The sequence below is a fragment of the Ixodes scapularis genome, unplaced genomic scaffold (genome assembly GCF_016920785.2).
Source record: "Ixodes scapularis isolate PalLabHiFi unplaced genomic scaffold, ASM1692078v2 PGA_scaffold11__112_contigs__length_91849675, whole genome shotgun sequence".
Taxonomy (NCBI): domain Eukaryota; kingdom Metazoa; phylum Arthropoda; class Arachnida; order Ixodida; family Ixodidae; genus Ixodes; species Ixodes scapularis.
Window position 1 is genome coordinate 60,673,688 of NW_024609837.1, and position 12,350 is coordinate 60,686,037.

Here is a 12,350-nt window from a genome sequence, read left to right on the forward strand (position 1 = left end):
ACTAGAGTACCTACGACAAACGAGGTGAGGTCGACGCCGCCCGATCGACTTTTCAGATGTGGACGAGTGCCAAGGCATGGTCTGCCAAGAAGGTCGATGCACGAACACCATCGGCAGTTTCGTCTGCCAGTGCTACGACGGATTCCGCTACGACCCAAACCTGATGACGTGCGAAGGTAAGGGAACGACGTAGGGCTCGTCGAAGGAAGAGAACATTTGGCAAGTGAACTGTACTACAGCAACTGGCGGGAAGAGCGTGGCAGGGACTCCTGCCCTTCTCATCTAGTCAATGGCTTGAAAAACAAAAATTGGAAAATGATAGTTTGAGAACATTTGATATAAGCCAACCATGGGAAATCAAGATCTGCAAAATCCCTGTGGGGGGAGGGGGGGGGGAGGAATGAAGGGAGGGAGGGGAGGAGGAGGGAAGGGAAGGGGGAATTTTTTATGGATGAATTTCATTCTTTTTAAGTAAATCAAACAAAAACTTCACTTCCTTTGAATACTGTCACATGGCTCTAAATAAATGCATCAGTATACTTTGCATAAAAGTTGCCTTGGGGTAGAAAAAGAAATTGACCATGTTTTTGAAATTTTATGTACAAAGGTCTTCGGAAAATCTTTTTTTTCGACAGAAATGTTAAGCACGAGCTCACGCTTGAGCACGGGCCCTACGTCTTTTGTAAACTTCAGAATTGGCTAAAGAATATAAAGTGTACAGCACTCACCTAAATATATATTTATATTCAGGTTTAATTTATGGTTTGGCATGTTTTTGGTGTTTTATGAGAAATTTTACCGGTGGCTAAACATATCTGGCACTTTTGGGCAGCAAACTGTTAAACAAGATTTGTTGAAAGCTAGTAATGAATATGTAGTGCAGAATTGTTCCTGCCGACTTTGTCAACAAAAAAATATCTTTCCACAGTAAATGGAGCTTGTCTCATTTAAAAGCAAGTTTGCTTAGAGCAGCAGACAACTTAACACTCAAGTCAATAGCCATTCTTGAATACCTTCACGCATTTGGTGGGTAATACCTTTAGATACTGTATTCCCAATGTAACACTCATTTTGCACGATACTGTAATTCAGACATCAACGAATGCCAGGAGAACCCCGGCATCTGCAGCGGCACGGCCAAGTGCGTCAACGAACGTGGAAGTTACGAATGCCGCTGCCCTGATGGCTACGAGTCGTCCTCCAGTCACCGTGGATGCGATGGTATCAAACCTTTTTCGAACGGTCATCCAATTTTGAGTGCTTGCATTATTATTATTTTGAAGTTAAAGTTCTAATAAACAGTGCTAATAAAGGATGAGCAAGTAAAGAAACAGACACACCAAGCACTGGTGTTGTGTTCTCTATATTTTATTTTATACTTGAGTGGTAGAAAAATAAAGGTGCAAAGGTAACAGCAAGTTAAAGAAGTTATCAAAGCAGTGAAATCCGTACAGGCCGTTCCCAGCATTCCTTTTGGCGCTGGTGACAATGCTGCTCACTTTGCACAAGGTCTGTTGACGGATATTCTCCTATAAAGGTTGATAAGTATGACTTTTTCATTACTGATTCTGGACTTCTTCTTGTTACGAAGTATATAATGCTATTTTAACTACTTGGTCTCGCATTCCTTTTGCGATGAGGCTTTTTTAAAACGAATGATGTAAGTTTTAATTGGGCATAAGATGTTAAAGCTTAGTAATGAACTTTGTTTTTAATGGGTACTTTAGTATCTAGCACTTCCTTTGAGCCCAGTGGGTGGCCACACTCTCACGGATGGCTTACACTTCTAACCTTAGATGTGGACGAGTGCAAACAGCCGCACATCTGCCAGAATGGCGTCTGCATCAACTTGGACGGAGGGTTCCAGTGTACCTGCAATCCCGGCTACTACTCAACTCCTGCTGGAGATACGTGCATCGGTAAGCTGCAGCGGTTCCTCAAAAAGACATTTCCCTATATAAACACCAGAAGTATGCAAGACGCTTGCACATGGTCGGTACTTGAGCCCCAAAATAACCTATGCTAAAAAGTAACGACACCTCAGTCGTATTGATGTCTAGTATCATTGTCACCAGTTATCTGGAGATCGACCCAATATTGCTGGAGACGCCTTTCTGTCCTCCAAGAATGTTAAAACTGTCCACAACACAGCAAAACGATGTTGCCAGAGGTTCCTGACACAGTGCGTAAAAGTCAGAAAGTCTCATTTTCGAATCACAACTATCACCAGCTGCGCCCCCTCCGCTCTGGGCAACGAAATGGCGGCACCGACAAAACAGTCGCAGAGAGGAGTGTTGATGCTCTATAGCTAATTTAGTAGCTACAGTAACTACCATAGGTAGCATACCGTGTTCAGACTCCCCGCCAGCTTCTGTTTGTCTGGCGGTAGCAATGATCGGCGGCCGCCAGCTTGCTTTTTATTGATCTTTCAGGAAACAAGTTTGATGACTCAGAATTGTAGGTGTGAAAATGCCAAAATCAATGCAAACTATATTTGCACATTAAAAGTTTGAAATATTGTACAGTAAAGATAATGCGAAAGAGAACGCAACCCAGGTGGTGCCAATCAAGCCCAATGTGCCTTTGGTAGATCTGACTCTGTTTATGTTTCTTTGCAAGTAATAAATGCTATTGATGTTCTTATTACTATCATTATTTATGTGTTTGCAGTTGAGCTTGTACTACATACACGGTTTGGATAGACACATCTGTTGTTGTCTTGGCACTTAAGATCTAGCAGGAATGTTGCAAATGTAATGTAATAGTAATAATCATAATTATCTTTATACTGATGTATCCACGAACAGCACTAAGCCTAAACTGTAGTACACTATCATGTCTCAACGTGCCCTTCGTAACAGTGACATTGAGCCTAAAATGTAGTACACTATCATGTCTCAACGTGCCCTTCGTAACAGCGACATTGCTGATGTATTAGTTACACAGGTGACACGAAAAGAGCAAGAAAGAGCTGGTGGAGCTAGATACCTTAGTAGTATCATTTCCGAAAGTTGAGAGGGCAACAACCAGATCTGAGTGTGGTCATGTGAGCTACTTTTGACGCATGGAACTGCACAGACTTCGACGAGTGCGCACGTAGTCCCGGAATATGCTCCAACGGAATGTGCGAGAATGTGCCCGGGTCGTACCGCTGCGTCTGCAACCCTGGCTTCCAACTGTCACCCGACAACGACTGTTATGGTGAGTGACGCATTCTTTGAAAAAAGTTCCGGTTTTCGCCCTTTTCTATTTGGCAACAAGCTCGGTGGTGTCACGTACCCAGTCACACTTTCGGTCTGCTTATATTTGCTGACTTTGCACGTCGTTCTTCTACCCTAACAGTGGATTGTGTCCGACAATACTATAAGCAATGACTTCTCGGAAGACGACACACACGGATTTGATTTCGCAAATTCCGCAAAACCTGCCGTTTAGTCTGGGACCGAAAGTGTCCAAGGGCTATTTTGACACTGGCACCACCACTTTTAACCATGCAAGAAAGAGAGAGCACATTGTTCGAAAGTGTAACAATCTGCCGTTCCCTGGATGCAGCCTTAAAGGCTGACAACCAGACTCGAGATTCTGCATGGCAGAAGATACTCCTCACCATGGGGGAGAAAGAAACAGGCAACAGTGAACAGGGGAGAGGAGGAAGTGGGGAAGAAGTGGAAAGTGCGAACTGGTCGTCGGTCTTTAAGTAACTGACCCACGACATCTCGTTTCGTGAAGTAAGCTTGTACCATGCTCCTCTTTGCTTCAAGAGTGAGCGTAGCAGAAGCTACAAAACCAAACTCCAAGCTTTCAGCACTCATGCCAAACCCATGCGTTCACGCGGTGTATGCGTCGGTCACGGCCACATACTAGTGCTTGTAGCTTCAGTTTCTCGCTCGTGCATAATGTGAAGCAAACCACAGCATGCATAGAAAATGTACACGAGAGATTCAAAAAAGGAAAGAAATTTTACAAAACAATCTTGACTGATGGCAGTTGAGATTGCTCAAACATGTAAGACTCTGGTCAAGCATGTTCAAAACCCTCTTGAGATGGTTTGTTCCAATACAACAGGATCTTATTACGTCCGCTTATTCTGGGTGCTGATATACAGTAAATAACTTTTCCATAGAGAAGTCAAGTTGTTTTTGTATTAAATCTACTACATGTAACTCAGTATATGGGTAATATTTCAAGTACCAATACCACTGTAAGCAGCCCTTTTTTAAAGGGAAAAATCTCTCAAGCAAGTTTACTATTTAGTAGCTCATCTTCTGACATTTCGATGTAGTAGTAAAAAAAAAACACATAGTATATTGAATACTTTTTTATTTTATTTTTTTCAGGAAGTGGGCTTTACTAGAGGGGTAGCCCTTTGTACACAGCTTACTTTATAAAAGCATTGTGGCTCGTAATTTGACGAAATAACCGCAACAGCTGTGTCTCTTTGTTCTGCAGATGTGGACGAATGCAGAACTCAGTATAGGATCTGCCACAACGGCAGGTGCCGCAACACCATTGGCAGCTTCCAGTGCCACTGTCAGGCTGGCTACCAGCTCAGCCCCGACGGTCGCAGCTGCGTAGGTGAGAACGGAAGGCACTGGTATCGAATATTGCGAATGATTACGAACCTATAAGCCAGTGAATCACAAATTCCACCAGACGTCTTAGATTTTTAGAAAAGTATGCAAATGTTTAGGGGGGGGGGGGGGGGGGGGGGGGAAGACCTAATTAATAGGGGTGTTTAAAAAAAAATGACGTACTCCCCAACAATTTTTTTTCAAAGTTAATAGCTAGGATATGTATGTAACAAAATTACTTTGTGAAAAAAAAAAAACAACTAAAAATGAGTTTTTTAACATAACTATTGCGCTAAAAATATATTTTTTTTCTGGGAAGTTTTGTTTTATTATGTACGTGTTCTATCTGAGCAATGAAAAAAATTAATCTTTTGGGGGAGTTTCTTGTCTATTTAAAATATTGAATGTTGAGTCGCTTGTATACTTCTTTTTTCATGGATAATCATTCAATGAGAATCATATCTCATGTTCTTGTTGGCGGTGCATGCAAATGTTTTATTCGTTTTTAGGATGTGACAAAGCCTGGACTATCATTTTCTGTGTATGGTGACTAGCTTTGCAATATCTTTATTTTTGCGCCGCTGAACTGGAGCACTGATCTCTATGACACTTGCTGGATCGCGCATCGCCGCTCCGCGACTGCGCCCACTGGACGGTCATCTTGCATGCATAATTTTTTCATTTTGCTAGCATTGCAGAGGCTGGCGGCAGCGTGCTAAAGACACGTTTTCTACTCGTTCGTCGTCATTTGCCGAAGAAGTTTTTAAAACCCTGTGAAAGCCGTGAGACTTGCCGTTGAGAACACGTGGAAATTTTTACGAAAGCGCAGTGCCGCAGGAAAAAGACACAACTCATTGAAAGCAAGCATAGTGTTCAAAGCATCTTTGGCACGCCAAAGTGCTGTGTCTCTGTGCCTTCGCACGATTGGGTACCGATCAAGAATCGACGACGCGCCAAAGTTTTGAAGATGTGTCGCGCGTAGATGTCTTTAATCATATACAGTCGACTCTCATTAATTCAAACTCGAGGGGGGCCGAAAATTTGTTTGAATAAAGCAAAGTTTGAATTATCAGGAGTTTCTTCCCATAGAGACGCATAGGATGGAACCTGCATGTTAGTTTGAATTATCCGAAAGTTTGAATTAAGAGAATTTGAATTAACGAGAGTCGACTGTATATATCAACCACGGAGTTCTGGATCGTTTAGCTGTTCCCATGAGTTGCTATCAATAAAGGGGGGAATCTGTACGTGCTCTTATGCGCAGTTAACCATGGCTATGTTCCAAATCTACTCTAATGGATCACATGGGAGCACGAATAGAGAAACACTGTGGAGCAAGGAGGGTTTTCGAAGGCAAAAGTAGAAGGTGGCGAGAATGAAAATCTTTGAAGCGCAAACCCCATATGGTCGCATGCAATCTGTTGACCAATCACAATTAGGCGAGTCACGCTCGAACGTCAAGTGCAATTAAGTAGGTTCATAATGAGCCAGCACTGATCAGTGATGAAGAGCTGTTGTGCGCAGTATTCTGTAAATCGTCTAACGACGAAAAACAGGCGTACCTTCTTCCCCTCTTCTGTTGCTGCTGGACGCAGGATCAAGCTCGTTTCTGGACCGCGAGTGCCGCAGGTTACAAATACAGTCGTTAGAGTAAAGTAAGACACTGATTCAGAGGCACATAAGGCTTCACGCACACTGCACTCGCAAAACACGTCCACACGGCGTCAATTCTTGATCGGTATCCAAGTGTGCGAAGGCACAGAGATGCAGCATTTCGGCGTGCCAAGGAAGCTTTGATCGTGCCGTGATACTGGCAAAACTTGCTTTCGACGAGTTGTGGCTTTTTCCTGCGGCACTGCACTTTCGTAAAAATTTCCACGTATTCTCAATGGCAAGTATCATTGCTTTCATAGGGTTTTAAAAAACTTCTTCGGCGAACGACGACGAATGAGTACAAAACGCGTCTTTAGCATGCTGCCGCCAGTCTCTGCAACGCTAGCGAAACGAAAAAAGTCTGCATGCAAGATGGCCGTTTGGTGACCACACCCAGGCTGCAGCGAACAAGCGGGGATGCGTGATCTAGCAATTGTCATAGAGATCAGTGAACTGGAGAGAGCACAGGCGCTGTCAGGCAACATTACTAGACCAAAGTCAGCTGACAAGCTGACTTTGGTCTAGTTTAATGACAAGCTTCATGTAAATTAAGCTTGGCATTGACAAGACATGTAAATGACAAGCTTCCTACACATTGTCTGTGTTTGGGGACTAGCTTTGCAATATCTTTATTTTTGCGCCATTGGACTGAAGAGAGGGCACAGGTGCCGTCGGGCAACGTTACTAGATCAAAGTTGGCTGACGAACTTCCTAAAACGCCTAGCCTGCTTAATGGACAGAGGCAGCCAAACCGGTGGAACGTTGGCTGTACGTTGCCTGCTGTGGACAGCGATTCTATCGTGGGTCTTTAGGGTAAACATAAAGTTTGTGCAAAAAGAGCGTCGTTCGAAAGTAGTCCTACTCTCTTGCCCACGGAGGCGTCGCCATCCGGCTTCCACACTCGCTCAAGCGCAGGCAAGAGGGAAAAAACTGTTTTAGAACGCCGCAGTTCCTTAGAGCTTGCCAACCGATAGATCTAAAAATGCTGCCGTTGGGCACCGTGCCTTTTTCTCCGCCCCCTCTGCAGACGACATCTGCGAAACAAGCAAAAAAATTCATTCACGAAATAGTTTTCTCTTTTAACATTGCAGACGTCAATGAGTGTGAGACAGAAGTCTGCAACAAGGGCTCCTGTCGCAATTCAGAGGGCTCCTTCGAATGCACCTGCCCCGAGGGATACCAACTGTCTCACGACGGGTGGGAGTGTGTTGGTGAGTCGTCACAAAGTGGCAAAATGTTTGTCATTATAGATAGTTTCCAAATGACTCACTAAATGGTGTCACTTTCCCGACGCGTGAAACACTGTCTAGGTGGCGCTACCCGCCACCCAATTTAAAGGGTTCAGCTCTATCTGTGCAGGAAACTTGCTTCTACCCCCCCCCCCCCCCCCAACTAGCTTTCCCCCATAAAACTTGGCACACACTCCTCTCGTATGGCATAGACTGCAGACGTTTGGAATTCCAGCACAAGTTAAATACTCAAGTGGAAGTATGCCCATGAGCAATAAGTGTGAATTAAGAGGTAAGGTGAGAAAAGCATCATTCTAAAATTTATCTCAAGGATATGTAATAAAAATGCAAACTTGAAAAGAACTGAAGATCCCCTCATCTTCAAATGGAAAGAGCATCAAACTTCTGGTCAAACATAAAGGATGAAAAATCTTGCCAGTAGAAAAACACACTAGCCATATTTCATTTGTCTGCTAGCCTGCTGCAGGGCTAGTAGTAAACACTATTAAATATATTAAGCAGATATGTAGATCAGAACAAGGTGCGAAGCAGCTAAAGCTGGTAGGAAGAACTTCAGAAGAAACCTCATGAAAATCTCACAGGTGGCAGACATTTTGCTCAGAGACTTGGCTTCTTCAGAGCCCTGAGGAAGCTATCTCTAGGCGGAATGTCGTCTGCCACTTTGAGGCTTCCAGGAGTTCCGAAGTTCGATCATTCAAACATATAAATAAGTGGGGCGATAAGTTACCGTGCTGATGCTGTTTAGAACGTCTCAACATGTCTCCCATTCTCCACATGCCTCCGTTCTCACGTCTTCCTGTCCCATACAGAACTTCCCCATACATCTTCTTGTCCCATTCAAAACCTCCCAAATTGGCCTCTTGTCTCCACATATCTCTCTGTACCATTCAGAATGTCCCCACATATCTCCCTGTCCTATCCAGAACGTCCCCACATGTCCTTCCATCCCGACATGTCTCACTCTCTCCACATATGGAAGCAAAAGTCCCCCTCTCTCCTCATATCCCATTTCCTCACGTCCCCTGTCCCCCCATGTCCCTTGTCCCCTCATGTCCCTTGTCCTCTCATGTCCCCTGACCCCACATGTTCCTCTGTCCCCACATGTCCTCACCATTCCCTCCATCCCCACGTGTCTGCCTGTTGCCACATGTTGCCCTATCCCCACAAGTCTCCTTGTACAGAAGCACATTCCCCCCTGTTCCCAGATGTCCCTTCGTCCTTGCACGTCCCCCTGACTCGGCACATTTGCAGATGTGGACGAGTGCCTGTCGATATCTCAGCTCTGTCTCGGCGGTGTCTGCGAAAACACCGAAGGCGGCTTCCGCTGCTCCTGCCCCCCTGGATTCAAGCTGTCGGCCGACGCGCGCGGATGCATAGGTCTGTGGTTGACAGATTTACGGAGGCACAACCTGCCGGGACTGACTTTGCAAGTGTGCTTCTTCGACCATTGCAGACCTCCGTCAGAAACAGTGCTTCCGGAGCTACCAGAGGGGCCAATGCAGCGACCCCCGACCTGGCAACACAACGCGAAATCAGTGCTGCTGCATGCAGGGATCGGCCGCCTGGGGTGACTCACCCTGCGAACGTTGCCCGGATCCAACCGAAAGTAAGGCGCATCTTCACGATTGGCTGATCACGATAGGCACATCTTTACTTTTGGTTAATCACTAGTATCAGCTTGTCAGAAGCAAGGTGTATCTTCGTGATTGGCTGGTCACTATCAGTTTGTCAGAAGGAAGGCATGTCCTCACGACTGGCTGGTAAGGATCAGCTTGTTAGAAGTGAGGCGATTCTTCACGATTGGCTGGGCATAATCGACTTGTCAGAAGTAAGGTGCGTCTTCGCAATTGGCTGGTCACAGAAGAAAACTTGTCAAAATTAATCTATGTCTTTGCTTGTCAGAAGAAAACTTGTCAGAAATAAGGCACCTCTTCACGATTGGCTGGTTGCAATCGGCTTGTCAGAAGTAAGGGGCATCTTTGCAATTGACTGGTCATGATCAGTTTGTAAAAAAAAATCTTGGAAGAAATATGGTGCATCTTCACAACTCGCTGGTTATGATCGGCTTATCAGAAGGACCTAGTGATTTAAAAAGTGTTATAGGTTTTACTGTCAAGACCGGTTATAATGAAGTCAATGAAAATCGGCAATCACTTCGCTATATCTGCTTCTTCGTTATATCTGAACTCTATTAAAGTAACACGCAAAAAAGAGATAGCACTGCCGTCACAGGCACATGTTTAGAGTGCCTGCACAAAATGGTCGAGGCTTCCCTGCACGCAGTCTTTGCTAGATCGGAGCTCTGATCAAGAAAAGATCTTTCGAGCTATGTACAGGCGGTCTCAACAGCTGTAACGGCCGCCGCGGTGGCCATTACAGCTGGCGGTGGACAGCATTTTTTACATTTATGTGCACTTCGTCCAAGATGGCACGCTTTTGTTTCAAGGAGATTGCCTTCGTCTTCCCCATCGAGGTGCTGGCAGTGCCGGGACTCTCCATCGTTGAGTGGCAATGATTTGCTGAATCGGTGCTTGAGCGAAGTTAATTTTTGCGCAGAGAGCGGCCACACCAACCAGCAATGCCGACAGGGAATCTGAAGTAAAGAAAGAAGCGCGCATGGCTTCAAGTTGGCTCCCAAGTTCGTGTTTCATTGGTACAGAAAGCCTAGATTGAAGAGAGGGGGCAACTACTCAATCTGGATCATGTGGTTTGTGTGCAGTGTTTGCAAAACAAGCTGCAGCCTGCAAGGAGTCAAGACTCAAAAGCGTTCACCGTCTGCAAGCATGGTTCCCTAGCCACTCTGGCCACATGCAACCTAATGCAGGCACACTTGCACCAATCTGCCAGGAGGCATCCACCACTATATTCGCGACTCCAGCGACCTATAGGGGGCGCCACCACCAAACAAACATGGCGGCTGAGTCCAGGTCGCGGCGGCTCGGCCGGGCCGCCTGAACAGGTGGCGCGTTCAATTTAACAGATTTTCTTTTGTTTAATGCCCAATTTTATAGGTATTTGAACTGAGACGGTTAAGTGTAGCCGGTACAGATAAACTTGCAAAGCATAGTTTTGTTTTGCCGGTGTTTTTTTGTTCTTTCCGTGTCAAACTTTCGTTTCGGAGATTTCGTTCAAAACCGAAACTATGGGCTCCAGAGAGCCGGTAATATACTAATCAGTTTTGATAATCTAAGGAAAGCGGCGATTACTATAGAATTGTTCCACAGAGAGTAACTTTTCAGTTAACTCGCATGCCTCGACCATGCGACTTATCTGTCCGCGAAATCGAGCTTTTGTGCGTATCCGCGTTGACGAAACAGCTCCAGTCGTCAGCTCGGCCAACAACACAGGCTACAGGAAAATTACGAAAATTAAGCAACCGCTTCTTGAGCCAAGGACCATGTTAGCCCCACTAAGCAGCTGATACTCGTATTTCAAATCAGGTTTTAGTAGCAGTCGAGAAGTCATTTTGACGGGCGGGTTATGTGTTATATTACGTACATGGTCCCACTAAAGCGATATTAGTATATCCTTCGGGTTGAAATATGAGCTTAGTTGACTAGCTGTTAGATGAGCTGCTGAATAAAAGTATATTTGACAGACGGAGACATACTACTTAAACTTAGCCAAATGGTTCTATAGCCGGCAGGACGGAGACAAACTGAAGAGAGTCTTCATTGAAGATCCACGCAGAACCTCTCTGCATTGAACTTTGCTTCGACCAATGTAGACGTATATTTCTACTGGCTTCGACGTCCTCGTAATATAAATATTGGAGGCGCGATAGGTCAAAATGCCGTGACAGCATCTAACGTTGCGAGACTTGTCTCCCACCTTTTGAAAACATATAATTTCCCTCATTCATCATTTGCAGCGAGCAAGTTTTCCTGAATCAAGTAATTGCGAAATCAGCCCAACTCCTTCAGTGTGATCCGGAGGCTTTTTCGGCGAAAAGCAGCCAAGATGAATAGCCAATGCACCGACCGGTGGCTCACACTTGAAGCTAACCGAACACAACCAAACTCGAGAAAAGCAGCTATCGAACCTTCCCATTCACTTGACTGCAACATTGATGTTCCCTCCAGTATCAGTTACCAAGCAGTCGTCACTTTGAATGATACTCGAGACAGACAAGAAATCAAAAAGTTTTTCCGTGATTCCTCCCCATCAAAAAATCGAAAGCACGCGACCGTGTGCTGTGGAGTAAACGGGCTTTCAAACACGTAATAGAAGAAAACAATCTACTGAGGCTTCACCACACTAATGATCACTCAGGCAAACTTAAGAAATATTCGGACCTTCGTCAATTTACATTGTTCGCCACCGCGCCGACAAGTTCTCCGCGAAAGCCACCAGAGACTCGGAGGGGCGCGGAGCGACCTGGACCGGCTGGTCCCCGGTTTTCCCGCTTGGCGGCGTCCGTTTTGCTGGAGTCGCGAATATTGCAAATGCTCTCCATGGTTGGAGTTCCTCCGCCTCTTAAATCTAGGCTTTCTCCGTCGGTATGTTGCTGCTAGTGCTCCGAACGCCCCTATCGGCATGCCACAACAGCTTCTATGCGTGCGATGCGGAAAAGCCGCTTCCCAGATGAGGAGCGGGGACCGGACGACGATGCAGACGCTGCCGCCAGCGGCCTTTGCGGCATCGTCTGTGGCCCGTTCTGGGTAGCTACTCGGCCGCAGCATTAAAGTGCACAGGTCTGCGACTTGGTACACTTTCCGAATTTGAATATTTTTTTTAAATTATTCCAAAATGTTTCTTTGCTATTACTGAGGCAGCTGCTCAATTTCATTCGCTAAAAACAGACAGAAATACATTAAAAAAAGTGCATACGAGAATGGGAAATGGTGATGGCTTTGCTGTAGCCGCTATTTTGTTA

At 45.3% G+C, this 12,350-nt stretch overlaps 2 protein-coding genes across 4 annotated transcripts in view; one reads left to right on the forward strand and one right to left on the reverse strand.

Moving 5' to 3' along the window:
- Window positions 1–12,350, forward strand: part of LOC8037463 (fibrillin-2) — a 190,786-nt gene that overhangs the window by 151,841 nt on the left and 26,595 nt on the right. Inside the window, 8 exon segments of the mRNA XM_042288940.1 lie at window positions 57–176; window positions 1,093–1,221; window positions 1,797–1,919; window positions 3,079–3,201; window positions 4,450–4,575; window positions 7,316–7,435; window positions 8,726–8,851; window positions 8,928–9,080. Of these exon segments, the coding sequence (XP_042144874.1) occupies window positions 57–176; window positions 1,093–1,221; window positions 1,797–1,919; window positions 3,079–3,201; window positions 4,450–4,575; window positions 7,316–7,435; window positions 8,726–8,851; window positions 8,928–9,080 (1,020 nt within the window).
- LOC115322796 (uncharacterized protein C9orf85 homolog) overlaps window positions 1–12,350 on the reverse strand; it is a 66,557-nt gene that overhangs the window by 23,079 nt on the left and 31,128 nt on the right. The gene's annotated exons all lie outside the window — the stretch shown is intronic.